We start from the raw sequence: 19,528 nt of genomic DNA, 5'->3' as shown, positions 1-19,528 counted from the left end.
CGGGACACTAACTCTGGGTGGTGTTGGGATGGAAGGGGACCCTGGAATACCCAGCATCCAGAGTGTCAGAAACTTGGCTTCTGAAAAAATAAAACCCACCTATTTGGGTGTCAGAAGTGCTGGGAGTGAAGAAGAGGCTGTCATCTGCCTGCCTGGTGATGGGCGCCCCCACCCCTCTGTCTCAGGGGTCGGCCAGATGGCTGTTCCGTTGTACTCCCTGGACCCCCAGCGATTCAGGGGCAGCATGGTGAAGTGGACTCCCTTGGAGGCCCTGCTCCTGGCAGCCCTCGGGCACACTGGGTCCTTCGCCTTATGGAGCAGGCCGCAAGTCTCTCCTCGGGATGAATAACTCTGGCTCCTTATTTGCTTTCCTTGTCCTTTGTATGCCTGCCAAAATCAGCCTGTATGTGATGAATGGGCCATTCACCACTGTGCCCAGAGGTCCCCGCACCTCCCAGACCAAGGACTGGCCTGTGCATGCCTGGGGGACAGTGCCATCCAGGACAAGCTCCAGGGCTCAGCTGCTACTTGTACGAAATGGGGGGGGGAATCTCACGGCCCCTGGGGGTGCTTTTATTTAAAATCAACTTGAGAGGAGTGGCAGGAACTCCTTCTTCCAGAATAAGAGCTTTAAGGAGTTAACTGGGATGAGGAAGTTCAGGGCCAGCTTTCTCAGCAGTCTGCGGTCACTGGTCCGTCTTGGGTTTGCACAAGGTCTCCTATTCAGGAGGCTAAACACTTGCAGATCCGGTGAGCTCTGTAAACGGATTTCACAGGTTTCACGACTACAGGGCACAGAAGAATGTGGGCTCTAGACTCCGGCAAAGTGCCCCTGGCTTCTCCGCGGGTCCACACTAACTCATGGCGCACAGGCGATGCCCCAGAACATGGACCTGGAGACTCAAGAGTGCAGGGCTCAAGGCTGTGCCCGTGACTCACTGCAAATGTTTGTCTTGGGCCTGGGTCCAAGCTAGGGAGGGGTCCAGTCCCCAGGAGTGGGGTGCAGCACGTGTGTAGGCAGCCGCGGGGCTCCCTGGGGTGCTTGCAGGGACCTGAGTGCTACTATGGGGTGGGCCAAGGAGTGAGTGAGGCAGGCTGGGGTGGAGACGCTGCTACACAGGCCCCAGGTCCTCTTGGCAGCCGGCAGCCTCTGAGGAGCTCCCGGAAGTGGAGGTGGGCAGCCCTAGCCGGCTGGAGTTCTCAGATTTCCATCGGAGAAGGAAACTTAGGACCTCAGGAAAGAGGGAGAAAAAGGACTCTTAGGCAGGATTTTGAAAGTACTTACTGTACACATTCAGTGGAACTGCATGGAGGCCCTCAGGAGGGAGAGAGGTGTGCTATTTGGCTGGGAGCTGGGGATATGTACTGGGGTCTAGCGGTGGAGATCTGTGGAATTCGTGAATCTGTGGAAAGAGGAGTTCCCATAGATGGATGAAAAGCAACCACCCCTTCACAGGTGGTAGGGTGGCAGCCCACGCAGAAGACAAAGGACCATTTTATTATTATTATTATTTTTTTTTGGCAGAACCGAGGATTGAACCCAGGTACTTGTGCTTGCCAGGGAAATGCTTATTCCACTGAGCCATATCCCTGGCCTCCCATTTTATTATTTAAAAAAAAAATCTGAAAAAATATATATCTGGCTGAGGAGGTAGCTTGGCAGTCTAAGTGCCTACCTGGCAAGCACAAGTACCTGGGTTCAATTCCAGGAACCACATGCCATGCTGGCCCTTCCAGGTGTGGTGGTGGATGCCTGTAATCCCTGCACTGGGAGGCTGACTAGAGGATCACTACAAGTCTGAGCTGTGTAGTGAGACCCTGTAAAAATAAATATCTTTTTAAATTAAAAAACTTAAGAAAAAATTAAATCTATCGGTCTGTCTGTCTGTCTATCATCTCTTTGAGACAGGGCCTTGCTACGCAGTTCAGACTGGCCTTGAGCTTACTTTTGTAGCCCAGGCTGGTCTCACAAACTCAGAGATCCGAGTGCTGGGGTCACAGGCATGTGCCACCATACGCGGCTACTCCTGCTTTTTTTTTTGGGGGGGAATGGGGGATTGAACTCAGATCCTTGCCTTTGCAAGTCAAGCGCTTATCCTAGTGAGTCATCTCCCCGGCCCCTTACTCTTGCTTTTAATGGTTCAATTTTTAAAGTTACAATTGCCCTTGTCGCCTTCCTACCTACATATTTCTTATACCCTACTTCAGCATGAAGCCCAGCCAAGGTCCTCCTGGGCAGCCTCCAGCTGACACCCAGCCCCGTGTGGTCACAGGTCCAGGCGAGCCAGGCCTGATGCCAGCACAATAAACACCTCTGCCCTGTGCAGGTCCAGGATGGGGGGAGCAGGGGGCGCCTTGAGCTCTCCTGCCGCTCCCGCCGGGTCCCCTCCGCCCCTCCAGCTCCTCGGCCCCCTCCCTCCTCGGCGCAGCCTCCCCAGCTTCCGCGGCCTGGAAGGTGACTGCCGCGCAGCCCTGTTTCCCCAGCGCAGGCCCCGCCCCGCCGAGCTGGGCGCCCGGGACCGCAGCGACGCGGTGAGTAGGGTGCCGGGCAGGAAGGCCCGGGACGGCGCCGGGGTCCCGAATCCGACCTTCCCGCCTCCTTCCCGGCCCCACGGTTCCCTGTGGGCCGCAGAGCTAGCTTCACTACGGAGCCTGACCAGCCCTGAGAGCGGCGCAGCGCCCCACCCATCTTGCAGACATGGGGCGCGGAGCTCCCAGACCCCGGGTCCCCTCCCCACCCCCCCCCGCCCCCCGTAGCCCGCTGGGCGAGCAAGCAAGAGCTCTTTTCCGCCACAAACCCGGTGTCTGAACACTGGGTCTCTGCAACCCGGACTAGCTTGAGTATCGTGTAGAATCTGGGACCCCAATTACAGTACCCCAAGCCCCGACTGTTCCGACCTCGTGGACAGCGCGATCCGAGGCCCAGGGCTGGACGCCAGGCCGCACCCCACGATCGGGGCTGGAGGAGACAGGCCCATCCCCCACCCGTAACGCAGGAATGGGGCCTGGTTCTGGGGACCAGGAGCTTGGGATGCTGGCTCAGAGCTCCTAAGGTAAAGCCCAGGATCGGTACCCCAAACACTACAGGGGAAAGAGATCTTGGCCCACAGACCCTGTTACACTGGGCGTCCTTAGTTCCCCGACCAGCGGCGCCCCAGGGGCCTGGAATGTCGTCATCTCGGAGGAGTCGGAGACTGAGGCAGACCCGGCGGGTGGGGGCAGCGAACGAAGGAGAACCTCCAGCGCGGTCGGTGTGGTCAGGGCCGGGGGTGGGGTGGGGTGGGGTGGCGGTGGGCTTGGTCCTGGAGTCCATCAACACGCGGGTTTCCATGGCAACGGCCTTCCCAGCCCAGCTGGGAGACGGATTTAGGTGCAGTGTCGTGGAGGGCATCCCCTCGGAGCCCCCCTCCTCCAGCTGTTGTATCTTCCTGTTTTGTTACCACAGTAACGATGACCTCAGCCCGCCACCTCCCCCCAACCCCCCGGGCGGGTGGTACTCCCAGCCTCAAGTCTTCCGAAGGGGTGTGACCTGCAGTGGCTCCGCCCCTCAAGGACTGGGGGCTACCGGGGGTGTCCCTGTCCACAGCCCGCGTCCCAGCCTGGCCCCGCCCCGCTCCGCCCCGCCCCCGCGCGTTCTCGGTCCGCACCCCACCCGGCCAACCCCACCCAGCCGCAGACCCTTGCGGTCCGCAGCTGTCGCCTTTGCTTTAGTCGTAGCAGCCGCTCGCTGGAGAGGTGAGGCTGGGGGATCCCGACCCCTGGGGCGGTGGTCCAGGATCTTGGGGTTCAGCCGAGGACGAGCATGCGATGCCGAATATGGGTCCTTAGAAAGACAGGCTGGGCCAGGATGTCTGGGTTCTGGGGAGCAGATGGCAGGGACCTGAGTTCAAACTGGTCACGCGTCGAAAAGCGGGGTTTGGGTCCAGACTTGGGGTTGAAGTGGAAAAGAGAGCCACTAAATCCGGGTTGCAGGGGCTTGGGCAGAGGTATTCCAGAGTGGAGGAGCCTGGCGCTGGTAACTCTTGTGTTTAAGAAGAGTGGCTGGAGTTTGGAATTTATTTTGTCTTGAGACAAGGTTTCCCTAAAGTGGTTCAGGCTAGTCTCAACTCGCTATGTAGCCCAAGCCAGCTTCGAACTCAGGGCGATTCTCCTGCCTCAGCCTTCCGAGTCCTGGGCCTATAGGAGTGTCCCGGGACTACAGGCATGCACTGCCGACCCCGGCTCCCGTTGGTTTTTGAGATGCCAAATCGCTGCGTAGTTCAGGTCTTGAATCTGCCCTGCAGCCCAGGCTGGCTGGGACATTCGGGTTCTCTCCTAGAAGGCGCGCCGCCACGCCCGAGGCTCGTTTTTGTCTTATTTTTAGTTGGCCGCTCCGGACCCGGTCCCCATCCGGAAGCCCGGGAGAACTCCCAAGTTTGGGCTCCTGGAAAGCGAAGGCTAGGACCCTGCAACCAGGCCGCTGGGTGGGGCGGTCCTGGGAGGCCAGACGGAGTCCAGCTGCGGAGCGCTGGGCGGCGGGGGCGGGGCGTCTGCAACCCAGGCAGGAGGTCCCGAGCGTGAGCGCCAGGCCTCGGTCCCCGCTGGGTCTGAGGCCGTGCATTCCTGAGCACTGACCTCAGGCGACTGAGGCCGGGGGGGGGGGTGGGCCCCTCCTCGGAAGCACCCCTTCTTCGCGCTGCTACCACCCGCCGACCTTCTCTTCCCGGACGCGCGCCTTCCGGTGTGCGCGGCGCGCCCTGCCCGGCGGGGACCTACACTGTGGCTCCACGTGGCTTCTCGGGGACACTAGGGAGTTCCCTGGGGCCTTGCCCTCGTCTCCAGAGCAGCCCGGGAGGCAGGGGTCCCCCCGACGCTTCCCCTAGGAGACCACCCACCCCATCCCACCCCACCCCCGTGCAGGACCCAAAACTCACTTTTTAGGGACTCGGAAGCCCGAGTTGCCATTGTCTCCCCTAACGCGGAGCCACGCTACTCCCCCCTTCCCAGAGGACTACACCCGGAGGGCGGAGGTCCTACTCCGCCCCCGGCGACCGAGCCACTCACGGCCTTATAAGGCGCGGACACGACGGTCCCGCCCAGGCTGCCCCGCTGGACCCTGGTGGACAGCGCGGCGCCCCGCCCTCTCACCGCCACCAAAGCTCCGCCCACGCGTATTGTGCAAGGGGCGGGGCGGCTCCACGCCGGTGTCACCCCCAGCCCCTGGGGATGGGGGCCCGGGGCCGAGTTTTGTCCCTGCCGGGAGGCACCAACTCACACAGCCTAGCGGCACGAACGCCAATGGCCGGAGGCCCGGAGGGAGGAGTCAGGTCTGAGCTGTGCTGGCCTCTCCCCCAGGTGCACCGCCTGCCTTTGTAGAGTGAGCCTGAGTCGTCTCCAGCGCCGGATCTTTCTCCTCCACTTGGCCCCCTAAAACCACTGGTGAGTGCGCTGGCTTTAGACCTCAGGTCTAAGGGGGGGGGCAGGTCCGGACCCCGGGTCTGGGGAAGGAGGTGGGCCAGAATCCCGGAGTCTGAGGTTCTAAGCACGGGCCGGACACACCGGTGTGCGAGCAAGGCGAGTGTCTGGCAGCTGGCCCTGTGGCCCCTGGGAACCGAACACTGCAGCAGTTAAAGATGGTCATTGCCTCGCAGTCTGTCTGGCCCCGAAGGAGAACTTTGATTTTTCCTGTGGCTAAGAGCTGCCTCATGATAGTTTCAGAGGTGTCAGTTCACTGATTAGAAATTTTGCACCCGGAGAAAGGATTTGGGCCTCTCCAAAGGTTTTAGAACGAGGAAGTGGTGGGGTTTGGGGTCAGAAGGAGAGAAACTAGATGATGGGCCTGGGCCTGCTGCACTGAGGTCTGATCCCGCGGCACCCAGCCCCCTCCCATGGAGAGGCCGCCTGTCAGGCACTAGGACTGGACTCAGAGTGCAGCCTTGGCGTCCAGTGCCCCATGCCCGAGCCTCGCTGGGCTCTGGGGTTGGCCTCTTCTCAGAAGATGATGAGGAGGAAGCATCAGGTCACTTGCAAAAGGGGGAAGTTTGTTCACAGGGCTCGAGAGCAAGAGCAGTCAGAACAGGTTGGGCTGAGTCTCCAGGGAAGGCAGGTAGGAGGATAGCTTTGGACTTCCAGAGCAGGGAGAAGGAGAAAACCAGGGACCCGGAATCCTGGGTTCTGACATAGGTGGGCACAGATGAGCCTGGGTCTGGGGTGACCCACTCTGTTGTGTGTGTGTCTGAGACTGACCCCATTTGCACATGGAAAGCCCCACAGCCTGGGAACTCCCAGTCCAAAGCCCGAGGTAGAAGTGGTTATTTTTGTTTAGTTTTCTGAGCCAGGGTCTCCCTCTGCAGTTCAAGCTGGTTCTGAACTCACTAGCCCAGGCTGGCCCAGGATTTAGAATGGTACTCCCATCTCAGCCTACGAAGCACTCTGCAGGCTGTGCCACCACTCCCAGTTTTGGAGCCCACTGTAGTTAGCCCTGAGACCCTGTCTTTTGCCTTTGCCAGCCATGCCTGTGACAGTGACCCGCACAACCATCACGACCACGTCGTCGTCGTCCTCGACAGTTGTGGGTTCTCCTCGGGCCCTGACACAGCCCCTGGGCCTGCTCCGCCTCCTGCAGCTGGTGTCCACCTGCATAGCCTTCTCGCTGGTGGCCAGCGTGGGTGCCTACACGGGGCCCATGGGCCACTGGTCCATGTTCACCTGGTGCTTCTGCTTCGCCGTGACCCTTGTCATCCTGCTGGTGGAGCTGGGTGGGCTGCAGGCACATTTCCCCCTGTCCTGGCGGAACTTCCCCATCACCTACGCCTGCTATGCCGCACTCTTCTGCCTGACGACCTCCATCATCTACCCAACCACCTTTGTGCAGTTCATGGCTCACGGCCGCTCCCGTGACCATGCCATCGCGGCCACCACCTTCTCCTGCGTCGCGTGTGTGGCCTATGCCACCGAAGTAGCCTGGACCCGGGCACGGCCCGGTGAGATCACGGGCTACATGGCCACTGTGCCCGGGCTGCTCAAGGTGCTGGAGACCTTCATAGCCTGCGTCATCTTTGTTTTCATCGGCAACCCCGACCTGTACCAGGGTGTGCCGGCCCTGGAGTGCTGCGTGGCGGTGTACGCCATCTGCTTCATCCTGGCGGCGGTGGCCATCCTGCTGAACCTGGGCGACTGCACCAACGTGCTGCCCATCGCCTTCCCCAGCTTCTTGTCGGGCCTGGCCCTGATCTCTGTCCTCCTATACGCCGTCGCCCTGGTCCTCTGGCCCCTCTACCAGTTCGATCAGAGGTACGGCGGCCACCCCCGCCGGGCGTGGGATGTTGCCTGCAGCTACAGACATACCCACTCCGTGTGCAACTGGGACCGCAGGCTGGCGGTGGCCGTCCTCACGGGCATCAACCTGCTGGCATACCTGGCCGACCTGGCGCACTCTGCCCGCCTGGTGTTTGTCAAGGTCTAGGGCTCACTTGGCTTCCTCCCCAGGTCCTCTGTCCAACCCTTTCACTCTGAGTTTCCAGCACTGAGACCTCATTTCCTCTTCCTCTCCTCCCATCCGTTCCTCATCCACTTCCTGCTTCTTGTCTCCCCTCCTCTCCTCTCTCACCTCCTTCCCTTCCTAGTGGCTTGGGGACCCATGTCCTGCCTTGCCCCTCAGCTGTCTCTCCTGACGCCGCTCCTTCCTGCCTTCTATTTCTCTACTCCAGTCCGATCTCCCCACTGGTTTCTCATCTGCCTGTGTCCCAGTGTGAGCCCTGAGCCCCTCCCTGTCTCCCACCTCACCTTCGAAGGTGCTGAGCTCCACACAACCACACTTTCTCTGCAGCTGTTCATGCCGTGGCCTCCAGAGGGGCCTCATTGCCAAAGCATGCCCGCCCACCCTCGCTGTGCCTTAGTCGTGTAAATGTGCTGTGTTTGGGGAGGGGGGTGGCTAGGGACCTGGTCTTCTTTCCCCTAGTGGAGGATGCTGTACAATGCACCTCCCCTTCATGAGACGAAAACAGTTCTCTGGAGGTCAACCATTCTGGGGGGGCGGGACGCTTTAAGCACAGATTCTGGGTTCTGGACCCACCTGGCCCCAAGCCCTGCCTGATACTGGCTCCAGAATTTTTGCCAGGCTTATGAAAAACTCACTGCCTAGAGGCCATCTTGGAGGAAACAAGAGGTGGCTGTCTTTCATCCCAGCTGTCCTTTGTGCTACTAGCAAGAAAAAAAAAACCAAAAACCAAACCAAAACATTAGCCTTGCTGACCAAGGTCTGAAGTATTCAAGAGGGGCAGGAACATGGCCCTCCTGCCTGAGTGTTAAAAATAACGTGGCCCTGTTTGGCAGGGGTGAAGGAAAATGGCCACTGCCAGAGTGAAAGACCGTTGCCTGGCTTTTTCTTTTTTCCAGGTCATAGGGGCAGAAATTCCCAGGTGGCCCTGCTTGGGGGGTGGGGAGTTCTTTGCAATTTTTTTTGCTTTTGGGTGGGGGGAGGTTACTGCCGCCATGGCCAGAGGAATGGCATTGTGTGTGTGCACTGCACACACGTGTGTGTCCGTGTGCTAGTCGCTTCTTGCTGCTGCTTCCTGCTTCTCTGGGACTCATGCATACCGTGATATATAAAAATGTATAAATATATATTTTATTATTTTTTTTAATTCCGTGGAGCTTTTGGTTCCCATAGCTCCTGTTGCCAGTCATAGAAGTCTTGTCTCCCCTACCTGCACATTCACAATGTTTTTTTTTTTTTAATCTTGACATAAAGATAACAAAGAAGACTTGCGTTGTTTTGATTTTTGTTTTAATCACTGGGGAGGTTTCTAGGGGAGTGGTGAGGTCCAGGTTCCTCAGTCTGATGGAGGAGGACCTGGGACCAAGACAACCTTGGCCTCCGCAGAAAATAGGAATAGAGCCAACACCCAGAAGTGTGTGGAACACACATGTAATCCCAGCACTCAGGACAGTGAGACAGCAGGATACCTGTTGAGTTCAAGCCCAGCCTAAACTACACAGTGAGTCTCTGTCTCAAAAAAAAAAAAGAAAGAAAGAAAAAGAAAATACTGGCAAAGTCCTGGTTTTCTAAATTACTCCTTCAAATGCCAGGCACAGAGGCACATGCCTATAATCCTCACTACTGGGGAGGCTAAGGCAGGAGGATGGTTGTGAGTTCGAAACAGCCTGGGCTAAAAAGTGAGCTCAAGGCAAGCCAGAGCTGCACGCCAGACCCTGACTCAAACAGAAGAGTGAACTCAACACTTGCTCCAACCTTCTTCACTGTCCTCAATCAGTCGCTCATCAACCACTGTTATTTCTTCTAAATATAATTTATGGCCCTTCTTCCAGTCTCAGTCCGGCTCAAGTCCCCTTCTGTTTTACCTGAGCCGCTGCCTCAGCCTCTTCCTTGACCGACCTATTTCCAGCCTGCCCCCGCCCCCAGGGAAATTTCCACATTGGTCTGATCCTGCTTCCCTGCACCCCTAAGCTTTATGCCCCCCTATTTCACAGGACCTATAGCGTCCTCCAAACCTCTTCAGAGCAGCGGAAAGCCTTCTTGGGCGGCTGGTTATGAACTGTGGGCATGTCGACTGTAGCTGGCCCAGGTGCTTGAAGTCCCCCTTGCACTAGATGTCCCGAAGAAAATCCTTTCGCCTGGGGGATGGCAAGTCCCGGCCCAGCTTGGGCGACTTAACAAGGCCATGTCTTACAATGTTAAAATAGCACTGAGATGTTGCTCAGTGCAAAGGCCCTGGGCTCAATCCCGGTACAGCGTACATCCCTTGGAAGGGCCAGCCCGGACAGACTCCTTTGGGGTAAGGGCCGCCTTTCCTCCGCAGTCGCCCCTCGGGATCCCCGGTGCTGGGTCGCCCCTGGAAAGTTGCGGAAGAGCCGCGCTGGAACTCGGGGTGACAGTCACGTACAGAACTCTGGAAGCCGGGGCGGAAGCGGGAACTCGGGTTAACCTTGGGTCAGACCTGGACGCGCCCGCAATCCCCCCACAGCGGCTGCTCTGCACACCCAGACCCTGCCCCCTCGCGCAGCATGCCGGGAGAGGGAGTTCCCGAGCGCACTCCGAGTGTGGCCGGAGCCCGGCCAGGACTACAAAACCCAGGATGCACTGCGGCTCAGGCCGGCCAGGTTGCTGCAGCAACAACTAGTTCCCCCCCCCACCCTAGCCGGAATCGGGCGGGACTGGGGCGGGGCGGAGCGCGAAGTAGGCGGGGCGGATGGGGGAAACCCGGTACCAAGGGGCGAATTTGGGAGATAGAGTCTTGGGGAGATACAGGGGCGAGATCCTAGCCAGCTAGGGGGAGACACTAGGAGGAAGGGAGAGATGCAGAATTCAGAGAGGCACCCCCAGTGGCAGCGAGGCCGAGCGGGCGGACAGCGACCCAGGGTCACAACAGAGAGAGTGACAGGAACGACCCAGGCAGAAGGAGACAGATGGGGGATTCCAAGGCGGACACGACACGGAGGCACGGGAGAGGGGAGGGGAGGGGAGGGGAAGGCAGGGACATCAAACCCAGTGAGATGGAGACGCGCAGCAAGCGAACAGCCAGGGGAATTCCGGGGTGCAGAGCGAGGAAGAGAGGCTGACTTCGAGGAACAGACACCGTGCAAGAGGCAGCCAGCCCCAGGAGGAGGCGCAGCGGTGCAGACTACGAGGGAGCACCGAGCCACCCTGAACCACTGGGTCCTCGGTGCCGAGCAGAAAGTTTGTTGAGGCCAGGCGTGATGGCGCACGCCTGTCATCCCAGCACTCGGGAGGCTGAGGCAGGAAGATCGTTGCAGGTTAGAGGCCAGGCTAGGTTGCACAGCGAGACCCTGTCTCAAAATGACAAAAGCAAAAAAGAAAAGGGAATGAAAGTTTGTTGAATGATGCAGTGATGCGGTCAGACCGAGATGCGAGTGGGGACACAAAGCAGACAGTATGCTCCAAGCCACACACACAGCAGGCGGGGGGAATGGGGTGGGGTGGGGTGGGGCCCGGGCTCCATGGGTGTCCGCTCCCTGCAGCCACTCCCGGAGTGGGTGTGTGCACGTGCGGGGGCGGGGCCTTCGTCCCTTGTCTCGGGGAGGGGGTGCTTTAAGAGAAACCCCGCCCCGCGGTCGTCGTGGCGACGCCTCCCCCCAGCCGGGGCTCCCACATTTGAGCAGGTGCCGAGCCAGCGCCCGCCGCCCGCGCCTCCGGCTGCCCGCGCCCCAGCAGGAAGGCAAGGTCCCCACCGCGCTCCGGGCCATGGCCGGCCTGGGCCCCGGCGGAGGTGACTCCGAGGGGGGACCCCGACCCCTGTTCTGCAGAAAGGGGGCCCTGAGGCAGAAGGTGGTCCACGAGGTCAAAAGCCACAAGTTCACCGCCCGCTTCTTCAAGCAGCCGACCTTCTGTAGCCACTGCACCGACTTCATCTGGTGAGGAGAGCAGGACTGCAGGGAGGGGCCGGGGCAGAGACCTGCACCCCGGGATCCCCGGGGCCGTGGCCCCACTCTGGCTCCGGGATGGGGGACGCCTGTCTGGGTCAGAGAGGTGGAGGGACTAGGGCTTGCGGAGGAGGGAACGGGATGCAGACTGGAGCAGAGGCTGCAGCTGGACTCTAGGTTCCAGGGTGGGGAAGGCGGGGCTGGACCCCCAGGTTAGAAGCTAGAGAACCTAGCTCCTGCACTCCAGGCTCCGGGGGCTGGAGGGGCAGAGGGCCAGAATTCAAGGCTCTTGAAAACGAAAGGTGGTTGGGGCTGAGGCCCCAGGCCCTGCCTGCGAGGGTGAGGGTCAGAGGCCGTAGACCTTGTGCCCCAGGAAAGCAGAGGCGGCAGAGGTGGGAGGGGCCAGGAGGCCCTTTCTGCACTGACCTCAGATCCTTGCTGGACTCTTCCAGGGGTATTGGAAAACAGGGCCTGCAATGTCAAGGTAAGAGCTGAATCCAGGACCCCTGGGACCCCCAAAGGTAGAGGCAGGGGCCCCAGGCTGAGGCTGGCGACACACGTGTTCGCGGTCCCCAGAGAGGAGCGGGGGAGCCCAGGGCGGGGGGTGTGGCAGAAACACAGCCCTTGGCGGGGAGGGAGCTGGATGGTGGGGCCATCCGCGGAGGTGGTGCCGAGGCCCCTCCCTCGGCCGGCTCCAGGTGGGGACAGATATTTGGAGAATCTGTTGCCATGGGAACAGGGAGATTTGGAAAAGGGGGAGCTGAAAGGGGGGGAAGGGGCCGGAGATGCAAAGTCAGAGCCCCCCCAGGCTGCGGTCGTCATGACAACACCATCCATCCCAGGCAGGGGCAGGCCGGGTGGGGTCACTGTGATGGGCGGGCGAGGAAGGGGGGCGAGTCCTAAAGTGCCAGCTGCCACTTGCTGAGAACAGTGAGTCAGGGTGGGGGCGGCCGGTGCGGCCCCCAGACTCACTTCTGTCCAGTGCCTGGCTCCGCACTGCCGGTGCATCTGTGTCTCCTCTATTCAAACCTGTCTCTTCTTCCCTTCTTTGTTTGCTCTGTCTGTGGGTCCATGGGATCTTTGTCTGTCTGTCTGTCTGTCTGTCTGTCTGTCTGTCTGTCTGTCTGTCTCCCTTGGGCTGTGTGTGGTCGTGGCTCTGTTTCTCTGACTAAACACGTCTCTATCTTTCCATTTCTTGGGTTTCTCTTGTCTGTCGTCTCTGCCCCTCCACATGGGGATCTCCCCTCTGACTTTCTCTCTGCTGCATTCTATTTGTTGGGAGCCACCCCCATTTTCTCTAGGTCTTTATCTTTCTCTCTTTTCGATTTTGTATCTGTGGGGGCCTCTCTGGATTTATCCCTGTCCCTGTCTGTCTCTGTGTCTCTGTGATTTTCTCCTTCAGTCTGCAGCTTTGTGGTTCATCGGCGATGCCACGAATTCGTGACCTTCGAGTGTCCAGGCGCTGGGAAGGGCCCCCAGACAGACGTGAGTGCCCGGACACCTGCTTCCTCAGGCCGCACCCCGCCCTCACCCCCTGGGCGACCGTCCCAATTTCTCCTGCTATTTTTAAGGCTGGGAGGGGAGGAGGGCTGGAGAGATGGGGGAGCTCGGCTGGCCCAGATTCCTCGCCCTTGGCCTGGAAAGGGGGACCAGAGGGGCCTGGGACAGGGCAGGAATGCAGGTGGGACACAGAGGAGGCTGGGGGACAAGAACCAGGACCGCAAGAGTCGGGTGCCGCTTAGGGGGTGAGAGCTAAGGGAACTGAGGCCTGAGGGGCAGGGAGAACTAGAGCTGGCATGGCGTCCTAAGATGAGAGTGAGAGAGCCTCAGGAGGAGGGATAGAGATGTAGAAAGAGAGAGGGAGAGAGAGAGGTTGACACAGGAGCAGCAGAGAGAACAGAGGAAGAAGGCAGGGGAGCAGGCAGTGAGAGGCAGAGAAACTCAGGGGGAAAGGCAAGGGGACCCCAAGAGGCTAACACAGGCAATGTTGAATGTGCAACACACAGGAGGGAGGTGCAGAGCCCGCAGTGCCTCGCACACGTGTGCACTCTCACACAGACACTCAGAGCCACACCCTGCCACCCGCCCCTCTACACCCTGGGGCTGATGAGACACCTACAGGTGCCACTATCCGACTCCCTATTACTTCCACTTGGAGCCTCATTTTCCTCCCTGGAAAATGGGACCACTGGCAGCACCAACACTCGGAGCTGTCTGTAAGGTTGTGTTGTGCTGCACTGTGCAATCTGCGGGACACAGGAAGGGGGCTGCTGCCCTGAGGAGCGGACTGCTAAATCCCACTTCCTTCAAAGTGGCTTCGATTCAGTCAGCCAAGGTCGTTAGCGTATGAGCGTAGGCATCAAGGCTTGTGGGGACAAGTCAGTGATGTTGGGAGGGTTACGTGTTTTGCTCAAGGTTTCATGCAAGGCAGACAGTTTTGTGATTAGGAGAGAGAGAGAGAGAGAGAGAGAGAGAGAGAGAGAGAGAGAGAGAGAGAGAGAGATTAGCTGATGGATCCACGGAAGGCTTGGAGGCAGTCTGTGAGCTTGTCAGGTGAAGACAGCATAAGTTTGTCCTGAGCACACGTTGTCCACACGGCTGCATGAGAGCTGCCACCCGCATCATTGTTACCTGCCCCAGCTGCACCACCAGCACTGGCTTCAGCGTGCCCATCCCAGGGCTGGCCACAGCCTCGTGGTCAGCTGAGGGGTTTTCCCTGAGCCACAAGACTTGGGCTCTTGTGAGTCCCAGCCATGTTACGGACACTTCCTGCCAGAACACCCCGCCCATCCCAGATTTAATTTACTCCATCTTGACTAATTGATCTGGGAAATGGGGCCAAGGATTGTGCCCACCTATGGGATTGTTTCCAGCCTGCAGTGAGTTGGGAGTTCTTGGTGAGAACGCAGAAGTGCCTAACCAGGAGGCCTTTCCTCCTTCCCTGTTCTTCATACTTTTGATCTTGCAAGTCACACAGAGGATACAAGAAGGCCGAGCCCTTGGGGTGTGATTTTGCTGCCTTCTCCTGAGACTTCTCAAGAAGAGCTAACAGCTCCCCCCCCCCTTTTTTTTTTCCTTTGGTGGAACCAGGGATTGAATTCAGGCCCTTGCACTTGCAAGGGAAGCGCTTGTTCCACTGAGCCATCTCCGCGGCCCCAACAGCCCCCCCCCCCCCTTGTAGGGTGAGAAACCTGAGGCCTTGAAGGGCCAGGACCTGTAGGGGGCGTCATCAAGATTTGGACTGTGGCCAGGGGTGGTGGTGCTGGATATGCAGCTAACTACCACCCTTCCCTGCAAATCAGACTGTCTCAGAAAACAATAAAAGGGTTTGGACCTGGAGCTCTCCAACAGGAGGCCCAGTGCTTCTCCTTTTTAATAATTGTCACTGTGAGGAGAGTAACAGCTTCTGTCTGAAAGGCCCCCTGCAGAGGCCTTCACAGGGGACTCCTGGCGTCTTATTTATTCTGGTCAGGATCAGTGCAAGCCATTTAGAGACTCAGAGCATCAAAGAAGACATGGCAACTGTCGGTGCCCTCCCCTCCCAATTAAATACTCAAAATAGACCCCACCAAAATCAATGAAAGTCCAGCAAGGTCTTATATTTTTCTCCCCATCATTCTTGCAATGCATCTTTAGAAAAAGGCAAGTCTGGTGCCGAGTGTGTTGGTGCATGCTTGTCATCCCAGCACTCAGGAAGCTGAGGCAGGAGGAGCCTTGAAGTTCCACACCTGGGCTACAAAGTGTGCTCAAGGCTAGCCGGAACTGTGCAGCAAGACCCTGTCTCAAAAGGACAAAAAAAAAACCAACCCAAAACCCCCCCCCCAAAAGATAAAACAAGGAGAGAGAGAGAGAGAGAGAGAGAGAGAGAGAGAGAGAGAGAGAGAAGAAGGAAGGGAGGAAGGAAGAAAAGAGAAAAGAAAAAAGAAAAGGTCAAGGCGGAAGTTGTTTCCCTACCTGACGTTGCTGAGGAGGTGAGGAGGGCTGGACAACGGACAGTCTGTTTCTACCCTAAGTTTAGGAGTAACTGGATTCTAGAACCCTAGCTCTGCTTGGAAACGTAGTGTTTGTCTCCATTTGGTGGAGGAGAATGCTGAGGCCCAAAATGGGCAAAGAACTTGCTCCAAATCACACAGCTGGGAAGTGGCCTAGTTCTTAGTTAAACGGAGGGTTGTGGGGGGTGCGGAGAAAATCACTAAGTAATAACCGCAAGGATGCTAAAGGGTGACTGGGGAGCCTGGCTCATACCTCAGCCCTACACTCCGGCTTACGGGGGTCCCTTGGGTGCCTCCACGGGGCTTGGCTCCAGGAAGTCTGCTCCTGCGGGGGCCAAGCCGGGCACCGGGGCTTGAGTGGCCTCCAAGTGGAGGGTGTGAGCGGTGTGTGGCCAGGGCAGAGCCCGTAGGATGCGGCAGCCTCCACTCCCTCACCGACATCCCAAATGCTGCCCTGTCAGCAGGTGCTTCTCTCATACTATGTTTCAATGTTTTGCCTGTGTTTTAGGGAAGGGTCTACAGGGTGTTCAGGGTCTCACTACTAAATCGGACTTGTAGAGACCTGCCAGTGAGCTGGGATTACAGGCGCTTTGTAGAGATCTGCCAGTGAGCTGGGATTACAGGCGCGCACCACCAAGCCCAGTCTCAATTGCGCTAGTCGTGCCCTGAGGGCAGAGCCGCATGGCAGGCCCGGGAATCGAACCCTCGGCCATCGAGCCCCCGGCCCCTGGGCCTGCTAGCAGATGCTTTAATCTGCTGAGCTATTTGGCTGGCCCTGTTTACCCTTTTCTGGGGGGACAAAATCTCGCTACGTAGCCCAGGATGGTCTTGAACTCGATGTGATCCTGCTGCCTTAGCTTCTCATGTGCTGGGCGTACAGGCCTGCGCACCACACCGTCATCTATTTCAATTTTCAAGCCCCCAGCTTCTGCCAGCCACCGTCTCTCCTTCATTTTTGCTCCCCCTCCCCTTCATTTAGGCGGTGGTAGGGACCAAGTCAGGGTCTCCAGGTTAGGCAGGCGCTTTAGCCTCTGCCATACTTTACATGTTTCCTGTGTTATATTGTCTCCCTCAACTAGAAAGAAACCCCAGAGACCAGGGTCTTTAGCTTGCTTCGCTCAGGTTTCAGCGCCGAGTGCTGCAGGCTCCTGGTGGGCTTGGAGTGACTTGGGTTGGGTCGGTTGGGGTTAGAAAGGCTCCTGCCCCGCTAAGAGCCCTTCTCTGCCCCCAGGACCCCCGGAACAAGCACAAGTTCCGCCTGCATAGCTACAGCAGCCCCACCTTCTGCGACCACTGCGGCTCGCTGCTCTACGGGCTGGTGCACCAGGGCATGAAGTGCTCCTGTGAGTGCTGCAGCGCCGCCGGGGCTGCAGGGGGCGGGGGTTCAGGGCTGGGCTGGAAGTGCGACCCTGCCTTGTCCCGCCAGGCTGCGAGATGAACGTGCACAGGCGCTGTGTGCGCAGCGTGCCCTCGCTGTGCGGCGTGGACCACACCGAGCGCCGCGGCCGCCTCCAGCTGGAAATCCGGGCTCCGACCAGCGACGAGATCCACGTCACGGGTGAGGTCCCGTGCGAGCCCGGCTCGCCCCAACCCAAGCCACCGCCCCCATAACAAGGCCACGCCCACCGACGACCGTGGCTTCTAGGTGGAGCATCATGACCACGCCTCTTATGACCCTCTTGGCTTTTCTCCCTTGACTCCTTTTTATTTTTTTTTTTGGTTTTGAGACAGGGTCTCGCTATGCTGTTCAGGTTAAACTTTGAGTTCACACTGTGTAGCCCAGGCTGGTCTCGAACTCACTGCTATCCTTCTGCCTCAGTCTCCTAAATGCTGGGATGACTGGCACGTGCCAACTCACTGGGCTTCTCGCCCAGGTGTTGGGATCTTAGGGGGTGGCAGAGAGAGAGAGAGAGAGAGAGAGAGAGAGAGAGAGAGAGAGAGAGAGAGAGAGAGAGAGAGAGAGAGGCTGGGCCTGGTTCTAATAATCTGGTTTTCTCAGGGCCAGGACCGGAGCATAGACTCCTGAGCCGCAGGGGAGAAAAGGGCTCAGCTCTGGCCTCTGGATGCAGGACTGATTTGCAAAGGGCCTTGGGCCCTGCCTTCTGGCTAGGAGGAGGGCGGGGCAGGGCAGGGAACTCAATTCCTCCTCGGTGCCTGGGGTGGGCAGAAAGCCTCTTCCAGATCTCTGACCGCGGGCCGCTTGCCTCCCCTTCGCCCCTCAGTCGGCGAGGCCCGCAACCTCATTCCTATGGACCCCAATGGCCTGTCTGATCCCTACGTCAAGCTGAAGCTCATCCCCGACCCCCGCAACCTGACGAAACAGAAGACCCGGACGGTGAAAGCCACACTCAACCCCGTGTGGAACGAGACCTTCGTGTTGTGAGCTTGGATGCTGGGGAGGCCCTGGTGACTGACGGGACGGCCCGGGGGTCCCAGACAGCAGCTGCGGGAGGTGTCAGGACCAGGGAATGTCCCCAACATGGGGAGAAAGGAATGCAGGAGAGGGAAGGGCAGAGATACGGACAGCAAGGAGGACCAACCTTCCAGAACGGCGTGGAGGCCAGTATGCGGCTCCGCGGCCCAGTGCCTGCCTTGCGAGCGCGAGGCCCTGAGTTCGAGTTCTGAGCGAACAGAGAGCAGTGTGCTCGGAAGAGCTCGGCCAGGGAAGAGACAGGCCTAGAGGAGAAGGAGGTGGCGACCCAGAACACGGAGGAGGAGACTGTTCAGAGAGGGGGTGCGGCCTGGAAGGCAACGCCGTGGGGACAGAAGGCCAGTGAGGGCACAGAGATCCTGAGACGGGGTGGGGTGGGGGGCGGAGGGTCTTGGGTCAAAGAAGAGACAGACACAGGTGGGGTGGGGTGGGGAGACACAACCCAGGGAAGGAAGGGGCCCGGAGGCGAGGAGCAGTAGAGAGCTGTCCAGAGACTGGAGCAGGACGGGAAGGGCAGAGGGGCGACAGCCGTCCGCAGCCCGCGGTGGACACACCTGGGCGGAGGGGGAGGGGCACCAAAGACGGGGCAGGGGGACCCCCTAGCGAGATGAGCCGGCTCCTCATGCCTCCCCATGTTTTCTCAGCAACCTGAAGCCGGGGGACGTGGAGCGCAGGCTCAGCGTGGAGGTGTGGGACTGGGACCGGACTTCCCGCAACGACTTCATGGGGGCCATGTCCTTTGGGGTCTCAGAACTGCTCAAGGCGCCCGTGGATGGCTGGTGAGCAGCAGGATTGGGGCCGAGCTCGGCGGTGTCAGCTTCTGCGCCGTGTTCTCCTCTAAGCTAGCCTGCTGCCTGGTCGCAGCAGTTCAGCCCTCCCCTCCCCTCCCCTCCCCCACAGTAGTCTTTTTTCTCTCTCGCTCCCCCCTCTCCTTATCTCACTCTTTCTCTCTCCACCTCTGTCTGTCTCTCTGTGTCTTTTTCCTCCCTTTGGATGCCCCTACCTCTCCTGTGGGTGCCCTGCTCCCCCGATCCCTGCCTGGCCCTGGTCTCTGTCTGTATGTCAGGTACAAGTTACTGAACCAGGAGGAGGGTGAATATTACAATGTGCCGGTGGCAGATGCTGACAACTGCAGCCTCCTCCAGAAGTTTGAGGTACCCAACAGCTTACCCAGGGGAGCCCAGCCCAGTGTCCCCTAGTTCAGAGCTGGCCCCTTGCCAGCTGGTTTATCCACTGGTTCTGGGACTGCAATTCCCAGAAGACCCCAAAGCTCATTCCTCTGTTCTTCTATGGGGCTCTTGCCCTATGGTCTGATGGGAACTGTAGTTCTCCATTCCCATGGCTTGGCTATGGTATCAGGGCCAGTCCTGCTCTAGGGCAATCTATTACCTCTCTAGGGGTTCTGATTCTGGCTTTCTTCCCCTGCAGGCCTGTAACTACCCCTTGGAACTGTACGAGGTGAGTGATGATAAGGCAGTCACGCTCGCCCGCACTCCCTCTCTCCCTTGTTTCTCCTCAGATTTCTGCATTCAATTTTACATACTGGTGGTAAGTGTGGACTTGCTGCAGGTCCAGACTGTGCTCACTGAATAATGCTAGTGATGCCAAGGTTGAATCTGACGGTCAGATGACCCCACCAAGACAGGAGTATCATGGAAGATAATTAAAATACAGAGCAATGAGCTAAATTAGAGGTGACCCAGGCACTGACCGAACCTGGAGC

General features: G+C 58.8%; 2 protein-coding genes and 1 long non-coding RNA gene across 4 annotated transcripts in view; 2 read left to right on the top strand and 1 right to left on the bottom strand.

The window, feature by feature from the left end:
• Positions 1-304: 304 nt before the first annotated feature.
• LOC111814644 lies at positions 305-5,327 on the bottom strand. Its single transcript, XR_002819571.1, has 6 exons — positions 4,914-5,327; positions 3,679-3,858; positions 3,206-3,428; positions 1,286-1,403; positions 589-757; positions 305-401 (listed from the first exon to the last, which is right to left on the bottom strand). It is a non-coding gene; the product is annotated as an uncharacterized LOC111814644 (long non-coding RNA).
• Positions 2,426-8,198, top strand: Myadm (myeloid associated differentiation marker). 2 transcript variants are annotated; one of them, XM_023708553.1, is made up of 3 exons: positions 2,426-2,532; positions 5,335-5,418; positions 6,489-8,198. In XM_023708553.1, exon 3 carries the CDS (start codon positions 6,491-6,493, stop codon positions 7,442-7,444), a length of 954 nt encoding a protein of 317 aa, XP_023564321.1. In that variant the 5' UTR covers positions 2,426-2,532; positions 5,335-5,418; positions 6,489-6,490; the 3' UTR covers positions 7,445-8,198. The 2 variants fall into 2 exon arrangements, with proteins under 2 accessions (XP_023564321.1, XP_004648418.1); XM_004648361.2 differs by lacking the exon at positions 2,426-2,532 and adding an exon at positions 3,650-3,735.
• A 2,967-nt stretch (positions 8,199-11,165) lies between these two features.
• Positions 11,166-19,528, top strand: part of Prkcg (protein kinase C gamma) — a 17,249-nt gene continuing 8,886 nt past the window's right edge. The window contains exons 1-9 of the mRNA XM_004648358.2: positions 11,166-11,373; positions 11,835-11,866; positions 12,785-12,867; positions 16,606-16,717; positions 16,801-16,932; positions 17,597-17,753; positions 18,450-18,584; positions 18,872-18,959; positions 19,234-19,263. Coding sequence (XP_004648415.1) covers positions 11,204-11,373; positions 11,835-11,866; positions 12,785-12,867; positions 16,606-16,717; positions 16,801-16,932; positions 17,597-17,753; positions 18,450-18,584; positions 18,872-18,959; positions 19,234-19,263 — 939 coding nt within the window. The 5' untranslated portion in view covers positions 11,166-11,203. The remainder of the gene's footprint in view (positions 11,374-11,834; positions 11,867-12,784; positions 12,868-16,605; positions 16,718-16,800; positions 16,933-17,596; positions 17,754-18,449; positions 18,585-18,871; positions 18,960-19,233; positions 19,264-19,528) is intronic.

This window comes from Octodon degus, unplaced genomic scaffold (assembly GCF_000260255.1).
Source record: "Octodon degus isolate 3935 unplaced genomic scaffold, OctDeg1.0 scaffold00393, whole genome shotgun sequence".
Classification (NCBI taxonomy): Eukaryota; Metazoa; Chordata; class Mammalia; order Rodentia; family Octodontidae; genus Octodon; species Octodon degus.
The sequence above is the reverse complement of the archived record's forward strand: the minus strand, read 5'-3'. Positions and strand labels throughout refer to the sequence as shown.

Bases quoted from the DNA above. Each gene is read 5' to 3' on its own strand.
- Myadm (XM_023708553.1), top strand. From the start codon at position 6,491: ATGCCTGTGACAGTGACCCGCACAACCATCACGACCACGTCGTCGTCG.